This window comes from Mugil cephalus, chromosome 12 (genome assembly GCF_022458985.1).
Source record: "Mugil cephalus isolate CIBA_MC_2020 chromosome 12, CIBA_Mcephalus_1.1, whole genome shotgun sequence".
NCBI classification, from domain to species: domain Eukaryota; kingdom Metazoa; phylum Chordata; class Actinopteri; order Mugiliformes; family Mugilidae; genus Mugil; species Mugil cephalus.
Window position 1 is genome coordinate 22,685,417 of NC_061781.1, and position 24,787 is coordinate 22,710,203.

At 40.9% G+C, this 24,787-nt stretch overlaps 1 protein-coding gene across 11 annotated transcripts in view; it reads left to right on the top strand.

Moving 5' to 3' along the window:
* LOC125017327 (mitogen-activated protein kinase kinase kinase kinase 4) overlaps positions 1–24,787 on the top strand; it is a 102,282-nt gene that overhangs the window by 66,807 nt on the left and 10,688 nt on the right. For 2 of the 11 annotated variants that reach the window (XM_047600301.1, XM_047600302.1), the window contains exons 13-24: positions 4,451–4,612; positions 5,378–5,464; positions 7,237–7,575; positions 10,124–10,279; positions 15,116–15,442; positions 16,530–16,639; positions 17,849–18,009; positions 18,177–18,277; positions 19,004–19,182; positions 20,441–20,558; positions 20,862–21,308; positions 23,034–23,148. In XM_047600301.1, the coding sequence (XP_047456257.1) occupies positions 4,451–4,612; positions 5,378–5,464; positions 7,237–7,575; positions 10,124–10,279; positions 15,116–15,442; positions 16,530–16,639; positions 17,849–18,009; positions 18,177–18,277; positions 19,004–19,182; positions 20,441–20,558; positions 20,862–21,308; positions 23,034–23,148 (2,302 nt within the window). The remainder of the gene's footprint in view (positions 1–4,450; positions 4,613–5,377; positions 5,465–7,236; positions 7,576–10,123; positions 10,280–15,115; positions 15,443–16,529; positions 16,640–17,848; positions 18,010–18,176; positions 18,278–19,003; positions 19,183–20,440; positions 20,559–20,861; positions 21,309–23,033; positions 23,149–24,787) is intronic. The other 9 variants (XM_047600303.1, XM_047600304.1, XM_047600308.1 and 6 more) reach the window with 6 other exon arrangements.

Below are 24,787 nucleotides of genomic sequence, written 5' to 3' on the forward strand. Positions count from 1 at the left end.
CTTAAATCTGGGGAAGTGCTGATTTCACTGGAACAGAATCCATCAAGAGAATGAAACCAGAGTGGTCACACTAACCGCTAATGTCTGAGCTCTTACTTTGGAAAGAAAACAGACGTGGTTATTAAAGTTATTGCCCCGATCATTATAAAAGTCAACCAGGCTCACTGAGCGCGGGGCCGTAATTGTGGGGAACGTTTGGGACATTGACTGCGCTTCTTTAAGTTTCCATTGAATTGTTTAGATAAGATTCATAAAGAGGTAAAGCAGAGTTTTATTATTACAGCTGTTATTAGTGTTGTTTAACCAGCGGTTGCGCAGCTCATTTCCTCAAGGTGTTTAAACACAAACCCATTTAACTGACAACCATATCTGAATGACACCGTATATAATATCTATTATTAAAGCATAACAGGGTCCCTGTGAGTCGTGAAAGGTTGAACAGGACTAAAAATAATCATCTTTGCAGGGAAAGACTTGATTATTTATGAAGCTTTGTGCACGGAGACTCTCCTTTGAGACGGAGCGACACTGATCTTCATCTTTTCATCGTAGCTACTTCAGACTAACAGGCTCATGTGGGTCTATTGCAGTGAAAATGAAATATATATGATGGATGTATGAGAGTTAAGGGAACTCTCAAAACATTTAGACCCATCTGCAAAATAACAAATCCACACCTGATAAAATGAATTGCACCGTGGCTTCCTCATTATGTAAACCATACTGGAACTAGCCCACTTTAAATGATTCATCACTAGTTACTTAGGAAGCCAGTTATTAATCTGCAACATTTTTTTTTTCTAATTATTTTACGAGAGCCGAGCTTTTGTTTGCTATGCATTTTTAATTTCTCCAAGGTATTGGAGATTAGTACGACCCAAGAAGTACAAACACTAAGCGTCATCTTTGAACAAGAATAAGTAGATTATGTGGACAAAGGGATTATTTTCGCTGTATAATACAATAAAGTCACCAGTGTGTAACAAAATATAAAACTATTTATTTCAATTCCTGAACATTATTGTGTAAAAACAGGTTTGCAAACAATGAAATCCCGACATCCTCAAATGACTACTTGCTAATTAGTGACGTCGGAGCTCGTTACTTTTGATAAAATTTGTTAAATTTGAGCATAATATCAAACTACAGAAGTTAATAAGCATAAATAAACAAGTTACAGATGTAAAATTTGATATTTTTTTTTTATACCTATTAGTGTATTGAGCCTTTGCTATGACTGGACGACAGACTTTATCGTCCACTTACGAGGACAACAGGTCTAAATGAAGTAGAATAAGAACGTGTCACAACCTAATGTCCCCATATGAGGACACAGGGTCTCGGGATCTGTTTGCTGGATTCACATTCTCAGATGCAAGAATGAAATGCTTGGCTTTGCTTTTTTTAATGTCATTATAAACCAAATTTGGAGCAATTGTTGGTCAGTCACCTTGGATTTCGTATGAAACAAAAAATCCTCAATAGAACATCTTTAAATTTAAAAATTAATAAATAAATAAATAAGTCTATCTCTGTGGGGCTTGGGTTAGAGGGACGTTGCAGCATTTACCTTGAGTGGCGGCTGAATTATTGCAAGATTAATGGCATTACAAGATCACACAACAACCAGTCGACAAAGCTGCCGCCAAACCCAGAAACTTCTAGCAGCCTTTTTTCAGAGGAAGCCAAAATAGACAAAATCTGATCTACTCTATTTTTACTTAATACTCCAAATCCTCCATCACTGCTAACGAAATGTCAGCACAAACTTGCTAATCTCGCATTATTTCAATCAATGGCTTGATGATGACGGTAATATGTTGACCTGAGGTCAAGTGAAGCCAAAACGATGGACCAATCACAGGTGTCCTGACCAATCACAGGTGAGCAGCCTCTCCTGATTGGTTAATGATTCTTATTTTTTTTTTTTTTCACCAACTACGCCGGGCGTCCCTTCAGACAACAGTGCAATACCGTATTTGGCCCCTGAGCATTTAGGGGGCGCTGTTTCACACATCGTAGAGTCCTCAATAATTACAGAAGAGAAATAAGATAAAGACAAAGTCACACAACAGAGAAATGCGGGAACTGTCAAGAAGTGTGTTTTTATTTAATGTCGGCTACAGTCTGATCAAAAAGTGAGAGGAAGCCAAGAGCTTCCCTGGGCCTCCAGGAGAAAACGCCGCTGGTGATAAACAGGTAGTTTTTCCCATTCATCCACCAAGTATTTGTTTTAAAAGCGCCTTCCCTTTCTAAAAACTTAGAGATAACACCGTGAGAACCCAAAGACATTTAGCCAGTTTACATGTTCCTACATTATGCTGGTGAAATAAGATTACAGACCTGTGACTTGGAGGTTTAGTGTTTAGGTTTGTGCTTGATAATTATCCAAAATCAATTTTAGATAGGAAAAGAAAAACAACGCTTCCTTTGTGTGTCTAATTATCCTTTATCTCTTGGAGCTGTGGTCCTGTTCTGTCAGTGTCTGGATGAGCCTGGCTACGTTTTCCTCCTCTCACTGAACGTGGAGGAGACGGAAAAATGTTCGGCAATGAAAGAGACTCGGACATGGTGGGACTGAAGGGAAGCTCTAAAGATGAATATGAATGTGGACGGGAGTAGACTGAACGGAAGAGAGACGCGCCTGAATACTTTAAGAGGAACTGGCAGATAAATAAAGGATGTAAGATGAGGCGAGGACGTTCAGTAAATTTAAAAAAAATGCCCTGAGTTCACTAGGGCCAAAAAAAAAAAAAGTTATATCATGTTTTCTCACAGCTCCCACAGCCCGAGGCTCTGGTTTGTGATTCATGACGGTGCTTGTGAATCAGTGGAAGTTGAAACTGGTCCATGTGAGAGAAATACCTCCCTACATGTGTGCTCCTGTTTTTATTGGTTTTCCTGCTTCGGAGTCCTGAAAGCTGAGCTCAGACTTTTTTTTTTTTTTTTTAACAAACACAATGTACGGTACTAAAGCCGTGACTAACGTCCTGGAACTTTTCACAACACATTAACAGACACAGATCAGTGTCTTACACTCAGTCTCAATGAAATGCTGACATTTTATTTTTCTTTCTCGTCACATCAGCTTGTTTCGCTGCTGTTCGTGTTTTCAAAGTTTGTACGAAACAGTCGTTCGAAGCCACATTAGTGTCGGCTTGAAAAACCACAACGGAAACCACACGTCAGCTGTTGCACTTCTTAAATTTAAGTCTTATTGTAAAAGATCCACTGTGATGTCTGACAATACGATAAAATATGAGAATGAAAAGCTGGAAAACTTCACATTTGAGAAGATGGCACCAGGAAGTGTTTTTTTAAAAAAAAAGACTTAAGGTTTTAATCAAATATCAAAATGTGTTCAGCTTTAATAACGTCAAATCCTTCTGAGAAATTACAACCCAGCGCAGAAAGCGTGTTTTTTTAATTTAAACTCTATTACTTCTGTCATATGGGAACTTAATTAAATGAACAAATCTGTTTCTCTCCATGTTATTTTATGAAGCTGTTCATCTTATCACAGACTAGAACAATGATTTTAATCGTCCCTTTTGTTCTATTTCCTGTCGATTTAACACTCTACAGGTGGAATCTGGTACCACAATCACTTCAGTCCAGTTGAAATAGTAGAAATCTTGCCAGCTGAACCGATCAGCCACAACATTATGACCACCGACAGGAGAAGTGAATAATTTAGAATTTAAATCATCTTGTGACAATTCAGTGTTCTGCTTTGAAAATATTAGACCTGGCACTGATTCATGTGGATGTTACGTAGACATGAGTTCACATTGAACTCAACACAGTGAGTCAACACAATGTGTGAGTCAACACAAAATCAGGCCTTTTTTTTACCTCACTCGTTGTAAACAGTTGTAAGACGTCCTGTCATCGTAGCTCTTAAAGTAAGCAAATCATAAATACATCTAATCTAATGCAAAGTCCGAACAGTGAAAGTCTTGGGGCACAAGGTGTTGACCTGGCCTCCAAATTCACTAGATCCCAAACTGATCAAGTATCTGTGAGATGATCCACAGATAGAGGCCTCTCCCCTCAACCCATAGGACCCTAAGACCCTAATATCATCATCCTGTAGCCAGACACAGCAGGTCGCCCTCAGAATGTTTTGGAGGCACAGAAGAGACCTACACAATATTAGGAAGGTGGTCATAATGTTATGCCTGATCTGTGTGTACTAATGAAGCTCAGCCAAATAAACTGTGGAACAGTTTGAGTTCTACCTAACTTTCATATAGGTCAAACACCTCGGGGTCCGTCTCCGAAGCTCTGACTCATGTAGGTCGACTCAGACTCGTACTGTACCAGTCATGCAGCTTTAGATTTGAAAACACGAGCTCCGCGTCTCTTATGACGAGACAAAACTGAACTGGGACAAGTAGCAGGTTGTCTTTCCTCTCCTGACTCTCCCTCCTCCCGTGTCCTCCCCCAGCAACAACGGCGCGAGCGTGAGATGAGGAGGCAGCAGGAGCGCGAGCAGCGCCGGCGCGAGCAGGAGGAGAAGAGGCGCGTCGAGGAGATGGAGCGGCGTCGCAAAGAGGAGGAAGAGCGCAGGAGGGCCGAGGAGGAGAAGAGGAGGGCCGACCGAGAACAGGTAGGAGGAGGGAAACAATCACACTTCCTTTAAAATCAGGTCAGAAAGGCCTGAAGAGAAAATAAATCTGATTTAGCCCCCGGAAGTTATTAACGCTATTCCTGTAATTATTCCTGGAATTATCCAATTTTGGAGAATAAATTCTCAAGATCTTAATTTTTGTTTTTGACATTTATTCTTTCAGTTTCCCTTATCTTTTTGCAGTTTATTTCTAAGAATTCTTTGCAAAACAACAAAAAAATAATTAAATCAGGGATCTTCAACATCCTTCAGGTCAAGGACCCCAAACTTAGGTTAAAGTCGGGACCTCCTACCTACTATATATACGCTCTGTATTAAACTCGACATAGTGCTATCTATAAATATAAATATTATCATTTTGCATTCAGTATTAAGCTATTCAAATAATGCACACATTCAAATATTCATTTTCTTATTTCAAACAGTAGGTGGCCGTGCAAAAAAAAAAAGAAAAATATATATATATAGATGTATAAAAATGTCTAATCAACCAAAGATTTTGCAACCCCCCTGCAGTACCTCCACTGACCCTCTAGGGGTCACCGACCCTCACTATGAATTAAATGATTATAAAAATGGGTGGAGTCTGGATTAAGTTTTGCACTTGTGAGATGTGAGAAATTGCCGGAGACGCTGCTCACTGCGTCACATTTGTGTCTTCCACTATATTTTCTATTATTTATTTATGTGTTGTTTTGTGCCAGATAACTGATGCCGGTGTGTTTGTCTGTGTTCGATTGACAGGAATACATCCGTCGCCAGCTGGAAGAGGAGCAGAGGCACCTGGAGATCCTGCAGCAGCAGCTCCTCCATGAACAGGCCATGCTACTGGTGAGCATTCGACGATAAATTACGATTATTATTCTCTCTCTGTATTTGTATTGGCTCCGTTCTCTTCCTTTCCTCTTCTCTCTAAATCCACATTTCCTTGATTCTGTTTCCATTTGTTCCTCAGTCCCAAGTCATTCTGTTTTTAACGTTCCCACAACTCCCAGGTTGTTAAAGTTCATAATTCAGTTACTTATTATTCCTCCATTACACGACATTTCCTGATATCTTTTACCTTCTGCATTTTTTTTGGGGATTATCTTGTGCCTTTTGTAGATCCTAGTGGAGCCATTAACAGCTGAGGTCAACTCATAATGAGTGTTCTCAGGTTTCGCTTGGGAAGTCGGGATGTTTACGGGGCCCCCGGTGACGGTGACGTCGTCACCGGGGAAACCAGTCACCCACCCGACGGGAAGAGAGGGCTTCCCCTTGTTTTTTATTCCAGATGTTCCGGCTCTGGTGCAGAGAATCTGGGGTTATTTGTGGTGGGTTTATATGACTTGATGTTTTTTATCTTTTATTTCTAATGGATTCAGTCTCTCTGGGGGCTACAGAGGATATTCACATAATGAAAGGATATGACCAATCACATCCTCGCTTCCAGCCTCACACTCATCATTGAAATGTTGGCCGAGCTCTTTTATAGTCACCATTCATAAACTTTTAGTGTGAAAAAAACAAGTTTCTCTTACGTCATGATTGGCTTTGACACTTTGAAACTGTCAGAGCTTTTTTGTAAAGTATTAAAACATTTGCTTTGAACTTTTTTTTTTTTTTTTACAACCTCTCGGTTTTATAAACAGGCAATTTCTGCCTGTGGGCATGAAAACCATTACTGCTTTAATGCTTCAGTGGTTTAATCACTTTTGACCAGGATGAAATGGTTTAACAGGCGTGCAGTTCGACACTTTTTTCGGGACTGTATGAAAATTACAGGAGAAGCAGTGACTGTTTTAAACCTTTTAAACAAACAGCTCTCCCAGAAGTTATATAGTAGTTGCTGTGTATTTCGCTGAAGAGGGTTTACATTGTTTCCCCAAATTGTGAACCAAGAGCTATGAAATTAACAGTTCAACAAAGATATTATAGTCTACACTGATCAGCCACAACATTATAACCACCGACAGGAGAACATTTAAACCATCTTGTGACAATTCAATGTTCTGCTGGGAAACTTTTGGACCATTCATTCGTGTGGATGTTACTTGAACCAGCCAGACCAGGCAGCCCCACCCCACAGCAATGACACCCTCACAAGGCCCATGTCTGTTCTCTGATGGGTCACAACTCTTCTGGAGACCTACACAATATTAGGAAGGTGGTCATAATGTTACGCCTGATCGGTGTATATGATGCATTTAACTTCTAATGACAGAATGGGTCATGTTCAGTCCCTACTAGCTACTGGCTCTTTAACCTGTCACAAGAAATAGAAAATAAAGTGTTTTTAAGCCAATTTCTTCATGTAGTGACTGTGATAGAAAAGAAAAAGAAAACGCATTGACCTCCTTAATATTTTTCATACAGTCCCACGGCTCCAGTCACGGCGAGATTTCTCTTGAAAAGGGGAAATAATGTGGAAAAATTGTGTGTTTGCTTTGTGGATTTGACATGAAAAAGTTTGGAGATCCTACAAGGTGTGAGTTCTCATCTGAACGGTTTCCTAAACGTTAACCTGTCAAAGAGCCACAGCGCTGTGGATACATACAGGACGCGTCCCCCGGCCTCTTCTCTGTCAGTGGCTTGTGCTTCAACCTGACCCTCCCTGTACTCAGGAGTATAAATGGCGGGAGCTCGAGGAGCAGCGTCAAGCCCAGAAGCTCCAGAGGCAGCTGCAGCAGGAGCAGGCCTACCTGCTGTCGCTTCAGCACAACCAGAACCTGGATAGTAGCAAAACGGCCCAACAACAGCAGCAGCAGCAGCAGCAGCAGAGCAGCAAACCCCCACAGAACCTCGAGCCCGACAGAGTAAAACCCCTGCAGGCCGCCCCCGAAGCAGAACCGCCACAGAACCCTGACTCTAAGGAGGCACGGTGCAGTCCAGAGTCCAGTCTGGAAAAACCCCCAGAGCCCGACCGCCAAGGCTCCGCCCCTGACTCTGAGCCTGTCAGAGAGGTGAACCTCGCAGCTCGAACGCCGCCACTCTGTAGAACGCTTCCTCTGCTTGTGTGTACTCACTCCCACCGCTCTGGGCGTGCTGTGTGTACATGGTGGTGGCTAGCTGATGGTGTGGGATGAATGGACGCTTTGTAGATGTGACTAGACGTTATCGTCCTTCTTCTAAACTCACAAAGTCTAATAATTAAACGGGTCCGGGGTCCGCGAGGCTCTTCTCATGCCTGGTTAACAAATACAGGAAATATATTCTACTCTCCCTGAGGTTAACCTCCTGAAACCTGAGCTTTTGTTCACTATGCATTTTTAATTTCTCCATTTCTCTTTATTTGGGATTAGTAGGAACCTAAGAACTGTAAAAAACTAAAGATCGTCTTTGAACAGGGAGTAGTTTTTGGAAGAGAATCGCGTCCTCATGTGTGGACACGGGGACTGTTTCACTCAATATCATGATAAAGTCGCCATTATGTAACGAAATATAAAGGTGGATGTCTGTGCAGAAGCAGAACTGCAAATCTGCTTTTGCACAAGTCCTCAGTCGAGTTCTTGCTAATTAGCGTAGTTATTGGTAGTTACTGTTGATAGAATTTGTGTCTAATATTAAACTAGAAAAGCATAAAAAAGCGTCAAATTTGATGAGGTCTTTTACCTTACACATGATCAGCTGTAAAATGAATCCACTGAAACGAACACTATCATGTTTTCACAGCAGCTAGTATCTAGTTGAGAGGATAAAAGTTTAAATGAAGCAGAATAATATGCCTCATATCTAAAACTTGATGTCCCCATATGAGGACGTGGGGTCTCAGGAGGTTAAGTTCTTTTCAAAATAGCATCGACAACCTCTTCATACCATTGGTGCAGCTAAGTTAAACCAGTCACATGATCAGCTTGTCCGAAATATTGTTGATGTTGTGGATAAATCTTAATTTCATTACCTTTCATTTATAAATCAGTGCTCGAGTGTAAAATGGATTATTTAAAAAATATTTAATTGAAGTACTCGGGCACTCATCATTATTATTATTATGTATAAAGCTGTGATAAAAACATAATTTTCTACAAAGCACTCACCTGAACAGGTCCTTCTCCTCAGCAAGGTGACCACCGCTCCTATAATTAGCTTCGCTGTTGTCTTTGTCACCGTATTAATGAAGTTACTAGAATAATGAGCTCCCTCATTAGTCCCCAGCGTGTCCTCCCATCGCTGTGTCTCTCTCCTTTTTTTGGCCTCCCATTTAGTGCCCGGTGGGGGAGAAAAAGAACTAAACAGAACAAAACAGACTCAATCCAACTTTATTAAAGAGAGACACTGCTGGTGAATAGGGTGACACATTTTATCTAATACATATCACTATGAAACTTCTCTAGTTGATTACTTGCATAAATACAACATTATTTTTGTATTACAAGTTTTCTATGAGTTTATTTTTTTAATATGCAAATAAGGTGGTATCTACTTAAATATGCATTAAATTGCATCCTTCAAAACATATCATATAATCACATCAACATATATAATATCAAAAATATCAGATTCAGTTTTTAATAAGTTCAATCAAGTATGAAACAGTGATAAATGAATGATGCTTAGAAAGTGGACTTTTAGCCATTTTAGGAGGAATAGAGGCGCAACACAGACAAAGTTTTTAAGTTTTAAACTAGTTAGATAGAAAACATGTTAATGAAGCAAATAAATCTGATCAGTGGATGAAAAAAAATGGTGTTTCTTCATCTGTGTCTCACCTTAAAACATCCACAGAAAAATAAGAACAACTAGCACGAGGCATAAAAACAAGTAAAGTAAATTAAGATACATAACATATAGGTGACAAATAACAGCTACACAATAAGTTGCACAAAATAAAATAAAATGTGTTACAGGGTGTCAAAGGTCAAGGAGATTTAAAAGTAGACGAGGACGAAACCCGTCTAATGTGCAGAGACAGATCGTTCCACATTTTACCAGATGGTGATTTTAGTTTAGTTTTGTAGGATTTAGGATGTTCACACAGCTGGCGGATTTATTTTTCAGAAGGTGTATTTTCTCAGTTCTCACTATAATTAAAAAGCTGTGTATAATAGGGGCATAAATGCCAAAAAGAAAAGATAAGAGTTACATTCTGTTGCTCCTTTAATGATCTTTGAAGCCAAACAAACCGACCCCTGCGTTAAACTTTGAATCAGTGTCCTGGACTTCCACGTGTGCCCTAACCTCTCTCTTGTTTTTCACCTTGAATGAAAAATGCATGACACTCTGGCTGGTCATGGTGCTGTTGTCCTTCTGTCAGAGATGTGGGAACATCGCGCCGACAATAACATTAACTGCCCTTGAGGAGGTGCTTTGTCGCTCCTGCTGTTGTGCCTGTATCAGCAGATGACTTTCTCATAATACTTGTAGTGAAAAATCGTGTCTCTTCTTCTCTGTGGGAGGAAACTAACAAACGGTAGCGGCTGACGGCTTCTGTCTTTACTCTGTTCGTACTGACACGCATGCGACTGAGTTTCCGAACCATCACTAAAGCCGCCGCGTGTTCCTCCTCCTCAGGCTGACGAGCGATATCGGAAGAACATCCAGGGTTCTCCTCAGGCGGCTCAGACCAAACCACAGCAGCCTCCGGTGCCGCCGCGCTCCGAGTCTTCATACCCCAATGGGAACCCGGCGTCCGAGGCCCAGGCCATGCACCGGCCTGTGGAGCCACAGGTAACCACGACTCCCTTATTCTACTCCTTCTTCTTCTGTTCACAGCTGTTGAGCATCACTCTGAGTTGGACAAACTGAACTAGCAGTTGCATTTGAAGTGAAACGGCTGCATCCTAACTTTGTCTGATGTGTGCGTTTATTACACTGCTAATGTTTGCTTCTTTCACTCAGCACCTGATTGGAGTAAAAAAACTTTTCAAAGCACAATAATGGTGAAACTTTCTCCCCAAGCTGCACACACTGTGATAATCAGACTAATCGATTCTGTCTGGTCGTAAACCTGCCGCTGTAATTAGAGGATGCTGCCACGCAGCCAGAGAGTGGAAGCTAATGTCCCATCATGTCAGGCTGCGCTCACGGTCAAAGGATTTACGATGCTGTAATTTAGAAAACCTGCCTCCATGTTTCCTCCTCTCAGGTGATTTCAAACATACATGAATCTTTGGTGTGAAAGACAAACTTTTGTGCTGCCTTTTTTTTTCTCTTTCCTTGATATCTATACAGTTTCAGGTGATTCTTTTAAAGACTGTTTCGGTTTCTTAATTCTATATCAGTTCCATATTTTTACCTCCTGAGACCTGAGCTTTTTGAATACGTTTTTAATTTGTCCAAGGTATTTGGGATCAGTAGGAACTAAGACGTATAAAGACTAAGCATCATCTGTGAACAGGAAGTCGTAGTTTTTGAGAAAAAAATAAATAAATTGTCCTCATATGTGGACACTTGGATTGTTGTTATTACTCATATCAGCGGTCTTCAACATCTTTCAGGCCAAGAAGGACCCCAAACTAATGGAGAGATTAAGTAGGGACCCCCTACCTACTATACGTGTTCTAGTTTAAATTCGGCCTACTGCTATTTATGAATATACATTATTGTTATCATTTTGCATTCAATATTAAGCTATTAAAAAAATACAGTCTAATCAATCAAAGATCAAAGCAGTACCTCTGCAGACCCCCTGAGAGGTACTGCTTTACCCCCTAGGGGTCTGCAGAGAACCCCCTATGATATATATTATAAAGACGTCCCGTTAATAACTGAACATGGCTGTACAAGGACAGAATTGCAAACAATTAAGTCCTAACGTCCTTAAACGAGTACTTGCTAATAAGCAAAAATTGCTAATTTGTTAAATATGCACGTGTTACGAAACTAAAAACGTTAATAAGCATAAATAAATATGTTTTAACCTTTGCTGCCACTAGATGGCAGACTAAAGTGTCCACTCATGAGGACAATGGGTTTAAATGAAGCAGAATAAGCTGCAATAAAACCTAAAGCTTAACGTCCCCATATGAGGACGCAGGGTCTCAGGAGGTTAAATAAATTCAGTTTTGAAACTGCACAAAGGGCCAGCGTGTAGGATTTAGTGGCATCTATCGGTGAGGTTGCAGACTGCACCCGGCCAAATACTCCTGTGGTTGTAAAATTGCTAAAAGTCTTCTCTACATTTGGTGTTTTGTTTGTTTGTTTGTGTGTTACTTAATAAATTATGGCACCGCAACACAGCAGATTGTATAGAAGGACTAATAAAACATATTATGTTCCATTTATGCCACTAGATCCACCTATAAATGCTCCATACTGGCCCTCGAAGTTTCCAAGCTAACAATGGATTTTTCGTTTTCAGACACAAAGCTGGTGTTTGGCTGCGTGGAACAAAAAACTGTTAAAATTAAATGATTTCTCTCTTCTTTGAAAATGAACTCCTCGATTGACAAGCTGTCCTCCCACTCGAAAAATGCAAACAAAAGTGCTTTCACCGAAATGTAGAATTATCTCAGTCACTTTATTCCCCCTGGATGTGAAAAGAAATGATGTGAGCATGAGAATATTTGTCTGCTGTTATGCTGTCTTGAGTTTGAACTTCCCCATTGTGTGCCTGCGGTTAAAAACATCCATAATTCATGGGCTTCCTAAACTGCAGCAGGGTGAATCAGACGACATTAGTCACTTTCCGAGTGGAGGATTGAACTCGCCAAGCATGAATAATCAGGTTCATTGAAGTCGGTCTGTTTCGAATATGTCACACAGATTAAATTATACAGACAAGATGCTGTAACTTTGTAAAGGAAGGGGGGTGATGTAATTCATAACCATGATGTTTAAAGTGGATTCTCCCATTATTGGAGTCATCGGGCTCAGATGTGGTGTTGACATGAGTCTGTACTGTGGCACTTCAGGTCATCCACTTAGAGGTGATTAAAATCTTAAGATTATTCGCTACTAGAACTGTGTCAGTGTCGGATCTCACGGAGAGAGACAGAGATTCAAGCCCAAAAATGAGGCTGAAAAGTTGCACAAAATGCTTCAAAACGGCAAACATACGTCTGATATGGACTTATCTGACAGCTCTGGGGTTGAGGTATAGTTATATTTAAGCCATAGACTGACTAAAGATGGACGACGGAACAGCTCTTCAACAGTGAAGCCAAAGCAAGTAGAGCTCCCCCTGGTGGCTGGCTGCAGTAGATGGGACTTGGGTCAAACTAAAACATTAAAGTACATGTCAATTTAGAAAAGCAGAAAAGTAGCGTCAGTTTGGCTAATGTAAGGAAGTGGGGGTGCGTTGTCCATATTTATATACAGTCTATGCTTTAATAAAGCTAATGTGTTGAAGTAAAGGGGAACACTGCGGTCATGGTTAAGGTGAAAGACAGGACGTCATTGTCCACCGTGGGAGCTGCATGCTTTCTTTCCCCAACCATGAATGTGCATGCTGTTTGTCCTATTGTGGTTCTGTCTGTACAGATATATATATGTTGGCATGGCAACCCTCTCTTTTGCCTTGTTAACGCCATTAATCTCAATGAATCAGTGATGAATTTAAAGCAGAACATACATAAATGTTTTAATTAACTGAGGTTTTAAAAAAAGAAGAAGGAATAATGTTGTGCTGTTGCTACATATTATGGATGTAACGATACCCTCGACTCACGATTCGATACGATTTCGATACCAGGTTAATGATCGGATTTTCAGACCAACAGAATGAGCTTGCAGACATATTATGACTGCAGAGGATTCCTTTAATTATATCTCAGACAAAAACATGTATATGTAGATATATAAAAACTACAAATTATATTTTCTCTCTAACAAATTAAAGCCTTTTTTTATGTAGTGCCTTAGAATGTTAAGCATGTAAACTCAAAACTAGGTTACGCCCTCTGCTGTTCAAAAAGGGCATCGCGGTTCATTTTTAAATCTTGGCTGATTTGAATCGTAGCACATTTATATCGATGTATTTTACTGTCTCACGATGCATCATTACATCTGTACTATAGACCCCTTCATCACTGTGACATCACAGCGTTAGCTGGAGGCAACACTGTCACTTTCAGTCATGAAAATGTTGTCTTGCTGTATTTTTTGGTGTCCAAACCGAAAAAGCAAAAACACTGACTTGAAGTTTTAACACATACCAGCCACTGCCAGTTGTAGACGAACAGAATTTGCATTTACTGCGTTACCCTCCACAGTGGTTCCACGTACTTCTTGTAATATCTTTGTTGGAGAGGCTTCACTTGATAATGACAGACCAGACTTCGTCCCCTCTGTGTCCTTTGGTCAAATCGTCCATCCAGTGAGTGAGAGTGTAGGGGTCAGTGAATATAGTCCCATCAGTCAGAGTCAACGTTTTAAAATAACACTCACAGTCTTAGGGAGTGAGTGTATTAGTTTATTCTCTAAAATGTTCGTTTTCCTCATCCATTCTTGCCAAAACAGTCCATTAAAATATGCTAACTGGCATTTATAAGCTACAGTGTTTGAGATGTTTTGCCTCCAGCTAAGCTCCGCCCCTCAATATACGTCACAGTGTTTACAAGCTGTGAAAAGTAGGTTGATGTACCTGTTTTTTCAATGTGCTTACGAAAACAGAAAACGTTACTGATTGCATTATGAGAAACGGATAATCTCCTTAAGACAGTTATCAACAATCTATCAAACAACATATATTTGTGTCAGGATCAATTGACCTTCATATCTTTCATATCTTCATTCATTGCCTGTGCCTGTTGTTACTGTCTTTTTTTTTCCTGTGTCACTCTCAGAAATCAAATACATGACATGATACCTTCTGACATTCAGACTGCCATTTATTTATTTATTTATTTAAATTTTAAATCAGTCCAAGCTCTTAAGAGTGGAATTTCTGTCCCTCAAATAAAGAAATGCAGCCTGAGTGACACCACAGGTACAACATGCATGTACTTTTATTTTTGCGACTGTGCCCTCTCTCCTCCTGTTGCATTGTACTCTAAAAACCTTTAGTTTCCTTTAGGGGCTGTGCAGAGATTTGGAGACACATAATTTAGCCAATGACTTGAAAACTAGCTAAAGAGACTTATTACACAGAGGAGTCCTTTTAATTGTTGATGTAGTGAAAAAAAATTGACAGGATATATGACCACGTTTGAGAATCACAACATCAGAGTGGCAGTTTAAGGCTGCAGCAGCAAAAGGTCAAATACAATAAAATACAGTTAATTAAAAGCTCTGTAATAAATATATCAGTTAATTATAAATTAAACTACACACACACAGAAAAACATTGTCAATAAGAACAGGTAGAATTTATTATTTGATAACATTTAGCAACATCTACACCTCGGAAACACATTTTAATTCTTGATACTACAATTTAAATAACTCTTGTGTCTTTTTAGACTAATTAAAAAAAAACTCGTTAACAGAAGCAATGAAAGTAGAGAGCTCCAATCTGACAAGCCCCTAAAGAAAGCCTGGCGGCCCCCGTCCTTGTTTGACTCCTTGTTCTGCATGCAGACTGACCTGTGCTCCCCGATGTGTTCTGCTCTTGTCGTCCGGAAGGTCCGCTCTCATCTGGCTGCTTTAAAGAGCAGCAGCAGCGTGGCCTCGTCGTCAAACTCCTCCTCCTCCGCCGTAAACCCCCCCGTCGTGTTGCGGTCGCACTCCTTCAGCGAGCCGCTCGCCCCTAGCTTTGAAAACCTCCACCTTCACAACAGCCACGAATCCAAACAGCACCACCACCCTCCTCCTCCTCCATCATCATCATCAACATCATCATCAACACCATCCTCCTCCTCATCAACGCCTGCACGCACTGACCCACAACCCCATCCCCAGCATAGGCCCTCTCCCCATGAACCGGCCCCTTCAGAGGAAGTGCCGCCCAGGGTAAGGACACAGAGAGATGTCCCTGGTGAAGCCCGGTAGCAGTAGTTAGAGACTTGACACAGATTTCACATTTAGGACAGTGGGGCCTGTCTGATTATGCAAAATCTATATTGCATAATTAATTTTCTATTGAATTTTCTTTTCTTGTGTTGGGAAAAAAAGAAAAACGTAGGGGATTTATTCAATGTGCATAAAACTGGTGAAAGAACCCAGTTGGTTTTGCAGCGTTAAATATTGATGTCATGAGAAAGAAGGCGCCGTTTGTTGTAAATCAGAGTTGGCACACAGAAAGCTAGCTTACTGGGAATATGAAGCACAACAACTTTGACTTAGCTGTGTGCTCTGAAACAACACTAGGACATGTCGAGACAGTGATGCTTCTTTGCTTCTCCAAACACACCAATTTAGACTTTTAACTGCGCGACCGCAAAAAGACATAAAAATAACGACGCAGGGAGAGATTGTGTAGGGTGATGCTATGGCTAAGTATAGGGAGGAGAGGAAAGTTATACGGCGCTGCCTACATGTGTGGTTAGTCAGAGTGGAAGAGCCAAAGTTAGCTGTCCACAAGAAAAAAAGAAAAAAATCGTTGGTTATAAACAACAGAAATGCTGCCAAGGTGAATCACAACTCAAGAATTAACTCACCAGCATCATTTCCACCGGCTAAGGGAGGACTAACCTTTCAATAACACCGGTCCACATTGTTTCTGTGTTGGCTGAAAGTTCTGTTCTGCACGGCTGTGTTGTTTCCGGCGCTTTGGATGCTACCAAACGCTGCTCCTGGCTTTACTGAACTTACATCTGACTCATTAAGGGGGGAATGTGTGAACTGTGTGCGTGTATGTGGTGGTTTTGTTGTACGCGATGGGGCTGTTCTTGCGTGTTGATCTACATTTTGATTAGATTCGATAAGAAGGTTAAAGGGCAGACACACTGGAGATGCTCATCATGATATCAGAGGTTTTTCCTGTAGGGCTGTCGGTTGAAATACTAAATGTATTTAGTGTGTGCACTGTGCTCTGAGAGCACACTCATTTCTTGCAGAGTTTGTATGTATAAGCTGGTCACTGTTTTTATCGTAAAAGGTTCCAGTCAGAACTACATCCAGGTCCCCGGTGTTGTCGAGGCGAGACTCGCCTCATCACCACGGCAACCAAGCACACAGCAGCCATGCAGTGCACCGCAACGCTGCCAGGTAAACTGTCGTGACCCCCCCTCCCCTTGCATTTCACCACTTTTAGAGCCTTTTGTCCCCCCGCTTCTTTCTCGAATGTTTCAAAGTACCTTCTCTTCAAAGTGTTTGAAGTAGCTGATCTAAAAAAATGATTGGTGATTTCCATAAAATGCTGTTGTATCATAAATGTATTGGATATTTGTGGGATAGCTAAAAAACAGTGATGCTAACTATATTATTGAAATCTTATTATTAGTCTTATTTGGCGAATAAAACGTGGTGGGGATTTAGGTACGAGTTGTCAAAAAAAGGGCAAAAAAAATCACATATTGCAATGTTGAAAAATATATATCCATTTATTAAAAGTTAATCAAGAAACATGCCTTTGTTCCTTCTCTGGGGGGTTCAGGTTGAGTTTTGTAGCCTGTGTGTTATTGACACTATATAAATAATAATTTCAACTGCAAAAAACATATTAAGAATGGGCCCAGTATAGTGCTCTGTGGGACTCCGCTGGTTACATATTTAGAGAAGAATATATTTCAGCAGTTACTTTGTGTTTAAACTGAACATTCCTGACAAAACTAACTTAAACCCCTCGTTGTGAATAAGGAACTTTTAGAGAGCTGCTGTTTTCCACCATGTAATTATGAAAACAAGGAAGATTTACTTGTGGAAGACAATACTAAGACAATACTTTGCCATGTTTGGAGGTAGATCTGACATCGTTCAGTTCACTGTCTGTGCTGCTGTAGTCTGTAGTATATGGAGATTTGCGTGGGAGGGTTTATGTAATACAGTTTTTCTAATGTGTGGACTAGTGTGTACATGCACAGTTGTCTACTGCCAAACCACAAGCCATTTCATAAGAGAATTTCTGCGTTATCTCTCCACCTTCTCCCCCTACAGTGCTGTATTTTTAATGTCTGTGCTTACTGTAGTTTAATGTATTATTTATTTTGCATATTTACAATCCTTGGTCATGGATTTTAACTGTAATCTGAAGGCATCCTTTAGTAAATATTTCTTTTTAACTACTTTATATACCAATGTGTACAACTTCAGTTTTGTTCTACGTATTTATTAGCCCCTAAGGGCGTAGTTGCCAGTTTGTTTTATTAACAACCAGAGATAGACAGAAGTTCCATACGGTGCCTGCAGCGATCCTACCATTCAGAACTATCTCTGCAATAGTTTCACTAACTTCTTCGGTGTCTGTTGCCTCTGCAGCGCAGCAGAGCCTCGTCTGCTGTGGGAACGGGTGGAGAAACTGGTTCCCAGGCCGACCAGTAATAGCGGCAGCGGAGGCTCCAGTTCCTCCAGCAGCTCCAGTAACTCCAGCTCTCAGCCCGGTTCTCACTGTGGCTCTGGAGAGAGGTTTAGGGCCCGCTGTGAGTGCACACACATGCAGGAGGTGGACAAAATCATAACATCACCTGCCACTTCATTAAAGGGAGCACACACGTTTAGCTGTAATCGCACGTACATATTAGAGTTTTCCAGAAAAACGCCTTTTTTCACATAAACTGACCCGTCTCACCTCCACCTCCTCCTTCAGCCTCTTCCAAATCGGAGGGTTCACCCCTCCAGCGGCCAGAGAATGCTGGGAAAAAACCAGAGGAGAGGAGGGACATGGTCAGGCAGCCGAGCAAACCAGCGGTGAGAGTTGACTCAGAGCTGAGTAGCCAGTGGTTTAGTAGCTGGGATAGATTTAGAGCTAGATCTCTGTGTGTGGTGTGGCGCTTTGGGTTTTGCTTGAAAAGCTGGAGTGACGGGGTTTTTCCACCTGTGTGTGTGTGAATGATAATTAACCAGCTCCTCCTGTATCGTGTCATGTGATCTTCTCACCATCTGACAGAACGACCAGACTTGAAACGGTTGTTTTATCTTTTAACTGAACTCACTGGCTTTCTGCACTTATCGTTTGCCTTCTTCTCTCTGCTGGTCTCTCTCCTGGGTGGCGGCCATCTTAACTAACCTCAATAAAGAATCTCTTTTCTCTCTGTCCTATTATAATTTTTCATCTTTGCAGCTCTGATAATAATAGTTTGACTATTAGAATGACTCTACTAACCTTACCTACCGTAGCTTGGAGAGCATCAGCACAGTCATCCCTTTCCTCGCTCCATCTTTCGGCTTCGCTGCTCTCACGTTGGCTTCTCATTGGCTGGTCTTTAACCTCTCGTCCTCTCCAACAGCGTTCTGTTTCCTGCTTCACTCACAAAAGATTAACAGAAAATCTTGCACCGCAGCTTAGCTAACGACATGCATACCAAAAAAATGCACAGACGAAGAATGGACAAAACTCCAACAGAGAGAGAAAATGTTAATTTAACGAGCAAAAAAAAGAAAAATTATGTTTTTTTTTTACTTCCTAACCTTTAGGACCTGACGGCTCTGGCTAAAGAACTGCGTGCGGTGGATGACGTTCGTCCCCCGAACAAGGTGACGGATTACTCGTCCTCCAGTGAAGACTCGGACACCACCGATGAGGATGATGACGAAGAAGTGGACCAGGAGGCAGGCGAAGAGTCGACCTCTGGCCCAGAGGACACCAGAGCTGTGTATGTACCCAACTTTGAGTCAGTTGTACAGAAATAAATGCTGGTTTATGCAATTTTGATTTATGTTATGTTGAAGCATAGACAGTATATAAATATGGACAATGCATCCTCACTTCCTTGCAATTTGCACATGTTTCCTGGGGATAGGGGCGGCGCCATTTTGCGAGTTTGGACCTACAGTCTGATCAGTACCTGAAAATGAAGTGAACCTTGAAAATGAACCTTGAAGTGGGCGGGGTTGCCATGTTGGATGGAGCTTTACTTGTTTATTAAAAACTAAACGAATGAGACGGAAAAAAATCACCTCTGTACAGTTGTCATGAATAATGAAATAAACTATTGAGACCAAATATGTTTTTAGTACCAGGCTGTAAACGTGGAGGTTGCTGTTAGGGAGCTACTCTGGGCCACGATATCGATGACTCGGACTCATTCACGTTTTTGTTTACTTAACACCGTGCTCTACTCTACCTCCACGAGTTACAAAGAAATGTTGGATTACGCACTGTGCTTATTTATTTTAATTTTTTCCCCAACTCTCATAGTACCACTGGACCGCTTCTCACGGTTGGCATGGTAACACTTATCAGAGCAATTCAATTGACACTTGAACATGCAGAAGTATTATATTAACTAGCTAAAATGACAGAAACTATCCTTATTTTTTTTGGATGTGTACATTAGTGTTTTAGTTTGTACCATCCACTAATATGGAAGAGGTGGAGCTTGTGACACTACTCACTTTGGCTTTACTTTTGAGGAGCTGTCCCGTCCTCCATCTTTATTTACAGTCTGTGTTAACCTCCTGAGACCCGGCGTCCTCATGTGGGGACGTTACATTTTAGATTTGTGGCAGATTATTCTGCTTCATTTAGGCCTGTTGTCTTCACAAGGAGACACTTTTGTCTTGTTAGCAAAGGATCAATGCACTTATTAACTTTTCTTGTTTGACATGCAAATTTAACAAATTAACAAGTACTCATTTGAGGACAATGGGATTTCATCGTTTCCAGTTTTATATTTTGGTTCACACTGGTGACTTAAATTGTAATATGCACTGAAATAATCCCTGTACCCACATAATCTCTTCCAGTTCAATCATACTAATCCCAAATACCTAAAGATCTTAATATTATCTTAAAGAAATTAAGATTAATTCCAAACAAATGCTTGGGTCTCAGGAGATTAAATGCTATGAATTGATTTTCTTTGCAGCCCAAACCTGTTTGTCTTGACCACATCTTCCTCTCTCCTGCAGCTCTTCCAGGCTCAGCAACGGAGAAACGGAGTCGGTGAAAACCATGATCGTTCACGATGAGGGCGAGAGCGACGCCGGCTCGACGCCGTGCAAAGACAGCACGCTGATTGTCAGACAGGTACTGTTCGAAAAGGAAACAAACAATCGACGCACTGCACCGATCATTTACCATTTACTCCCAGTTGATCCTGTTATTGTTGTGCATTTTGTTCATTCATACCCCAAGTGTTTATCCATTCTGTTTGTGTGTTGATCATGTTCTGTTCCTGCATACTTTGTGTTTGTACTTTGTGAAGACGCCCAGCTTAGGTTGGATATAAACGTTCACAGATTTGAATTATGCACACACCAATAAATAGCACCTACTATATTATCTTACCACATAACTGACTACTAACAATACTTTTGTTTCCGCCTCTAGAATAGTCGCTGTAGTGTGCCCTTCGCTCTAGCTAACACCTTCCCTTCTCCTGAGCTCATCAGGAACACATCTAGACCCAAAGTTGTCTACCCCTCTTTCTACTTCCAGAGTGCAGGTGACAACAGAAAGCGTCCGGGTCCCGGCTCGGGCCAAACACAGACCCCCGGCCTGCTTGCAGGCTTTGCCCCGAGCCCCGGCTCCCCGTCGGGCCTCGTCCATCATACCCCCAGCCCCCACCACCATCATCACCACCACCATCACCCCACCACACCACAGCAGCACTCGGACAGGAACGGCTTTGCCGGTCGCATCCACCACCTCCCAGACCTGATCCAGCAGAGCCATCATTCCTCCCCCTCCTCCTCCGCATCCAACTCCCCTTCCTCCTCCAGCCTCGCCAGTCCCTCCATGTCCCCCCAGAGTCCCCTGGAAAAACTCCTTGCAGAGGTATGTCTCCCAGCCCCAACATGGACACTTGCTTAGGGGAGTCATTACTTGTGTACTTACTGAACAAGGAGAGCAAAGAGGTCAAAAACTATCAATGCTGAGAGCAAGAGAAGACATGATGATGATCTTCTGGTGCAGCTATTTTTCTATATACACTACTAGTCAAGAGTTTTATAACAATTTTTATAATATTTCTTTCTTTTTTTATTGAAATGTATGCAACTTAATGTGATCTGAAATGAAAGCAGAGACCAAATAAAGTTAAAACTAAAATTGGGATCAATATAAAACCCAAAATGTGTTCTAAACTTTGGACTCATCACAGTAACCATCTTTGAATGTGAACAGATGGTGTTACAATCCCTTGTAAACCCAACTGAAAAGCCAACTAGCAGGCTAGGCTAGCAGTCAGCTACCAGCTAGCAACCAACAGTCAGCTACCAGCTAGCCTAGCCAACAATTAGACACCAGCTAACTAGCCTAGCCAACAGCAGCATGTGGCACATCGTTGGGGTTTTCTAGTGGAAACCTCCCTTCACCGATGTTTCGTTAAGTTAGGCCCACGACACCTCTCAAAGGCTTAACAGTTCCAACTCCAGCTTCCTGGAGTCTTTCAGCCACTGAGAGATTAGCTTAGCCCGTCTTAGAGTTAGCCAACAAAAATAAGAAATGAGAAACCAAATATTTTTCCTTCTCGATTTTGTTGCAGAAGTTCCCAAAAAATGTGTGGCACTTGTAGGATGGTTTGATTCCAGCAGTTCATCACAAACCAGCTCCATGAGATTAAAGTCTAGAGACTGGGACATGGTCCACTCCATGTTTTCAAGCTTCCATCTTGTTTTTATCCTGAGGTAGTTTATCATCTTGCTGTAGGATGAAGCTCAGACCAACTATACCAGAGGATCTTGGTGCTGTTCTAAAACCTTTGACCTGTAGTGTAAATATATCCTAGATTCGGTGACTTGTATCCCTTCACGTTTCTCTCAGAAGTCTCCTCCAGAGAGGCAGCCGTGTTGCAGGAAGCTTGAATCAACCATCATTCTTTTCGCCCTGTAAACGCTGAGTCCTGTTGAGTTAATTGCTGAGAGGTTTTTGTACTTGGGTTTAAAACAACAAATAAGTAAACACGTGAATAAAACTTCATTCAGTGGAGAGAATCTGCAGCTGCTGCTGTCGTCCCGTTGCTCCTCTTCTTTTTTTTTTTTTTTTTTTTTTTTTTTTATGATCAGATCTGTTAGCTCGGGGTCGTCTGAGGCTATCTGTGGTTTTTACAAGCATTCCCTCCAAACATTTAAATCTCATTTTCTCCCTTGATGTTGCCTATTTACAGCAAACAAGTCATATTCTCACATTCCCCAGACAATAGATCATAGCATGCAGGGCACATAGGAGTCCAACGGCAAGTATGCTTCCAATGGAAATACTTTTTTTATATATATATTTATATTTTAGTTGCATTTTTTCCCCTTTGTGTTGTTTTGTCAACAACATTCATGCATTTTTTATCTCCCACGTACGTTTTTGACTTTTACCCCAGTATCTATGATTTTACCCTGCGGTTGAATTCCCATTATATTTGCATGAAACACATGTACCTGAGTTTGCCTGCTTGTGTGACTGCCCCGATTTTTACATTCGTCTACACATTAATATGATTCTGGTCTTTCAAACATAACTCAGCCATTCTGTGGAAATTAAATGTCGTTCCATGTTATCTCCCTGTAGAGCCAGTCTAGTAACAACATGCAGAAACACAAGTCTTCTTCCTCCTTCACTCCGTTCATTGACCCGCGCCTCCTCCAAGTCTCTCCATCCACCGGCAGCGCCCTCAACAATGTCGGTAAGTCTGCTTTTCTTTTTCCGTCTCTGTGCACAAACTTCCTACACTACAGGTGAATAGGGTAAAACTTTTAACTACCAGATATCACCATGAAACCTTCTCCAGGTGTTTACTTACATAAATACAATATTTTTTGGATTACAAGTTTTCTGGGAATTTATATTTAAATATGCAAATGGGGAATTATCTACTTAAAAAGGAATTTTTAATATCTCTTCTCTATCTTTCCATAAATTACATAAAATCAGTTTTTGCCATGTTTTTAGGAGTAAAATGTTCTATAAATCAGGCTCTGAATGATATATGAATAATCCCCTCTGTAAATACTGGCAGAATGTAGTTAGAAATAAATCTGGAGAGTCTGATATGTGTAAGTGATACTGAAGTGGAGATTTTATGGCTCACATTATGCAGAGAAACTCATTTTGAGAAAACGGCCTTTAAAGTTTTACATTATAAAATCATGTATATTTTTTATTGGAAACCACAATGAACCAAAACCAAACACACTCAAATCCTTAAACACAAATCATATAATCACATCAACATATATAATATCAAAATATCAGATTAAATTCTCAATAAGTTCATTCAAGTGTGAAACATGAATCCGTCGCTGATCGTCTCCTTTTACCAAAGACAGTTTACGGCCGGATGAACTCGGATGAGTCTGACTTCCCTTCCTTCTCCTTCATGTGTCGTCTCTTTGACTTTTCCTGCTAATTTGAGCTGTAATTTTCTTCTTAGAGACGACTTCACGGCATTTTTAAATGTCCCTCGCAGATAAACACAGACCGGCAGAAATCAACACCAACCAATGAGAGTTTGTTTAGTTTCAGATCAGCCTTTCTGCTTTCACGATTGGTTGCCAATGTAAAGAATATGACCATATTAGGACCCGACAGACTTTTGTAGGAGATAAAGAGCTTCACAACGATACCTTATATACCGGATAGAGACGAGGTTCACAGTAGAAAAATGACTTTTAGCCAATTTAGGAGTAAACTAGAGGCACAACACAGACAACGTGTAGTGAAATGAACACATGAATGTACATTTTAACCACTTTTTTAAAAAAAAATAGTTTGATAGAAGACATGTTAATGAAGCAAAATAGCAAAAAATCTCAAAATTGATCAGTGGGTGTAAAAACAATGTTGTTTCGCCTTAAAATGAGAAGTGGCATTAACATTTACCACCTTTAAAGGGATGCAGGTGTAAATCAAAGCCACCCAATCTGCATTAAAGCATGGATGGAGCAAAGTCAAAGAATTTTAAGCAAATAACCAAATAGCATATGTCAAATATCGATTGTTGTAAAACCGAAACAACCTTTAAACAAGTTAAGATAAAAAAAATATATATGTTAAAGCCCAAACAAGAGCCACAAGGATGGCTCTCGATGGAAAAGTAAAGTCAGTTTATTTAAGCTGCCTTATGTGTCGTGGGACTTTCCCATGGCTCAGTTAACAACCAACAGCATTATTATACAAAATGTTCAAAATGTACGACCACAGTTCAAGCGCTCTGTGTTTCTAAATGCCACGAAGAGTCACCTCATTAGTCTTTCACCTGATCCATCATCAATACTCACTGCTGCGAACGTCGGGAGCTGTGGCTGAACGTTTGGCTGCTGTTC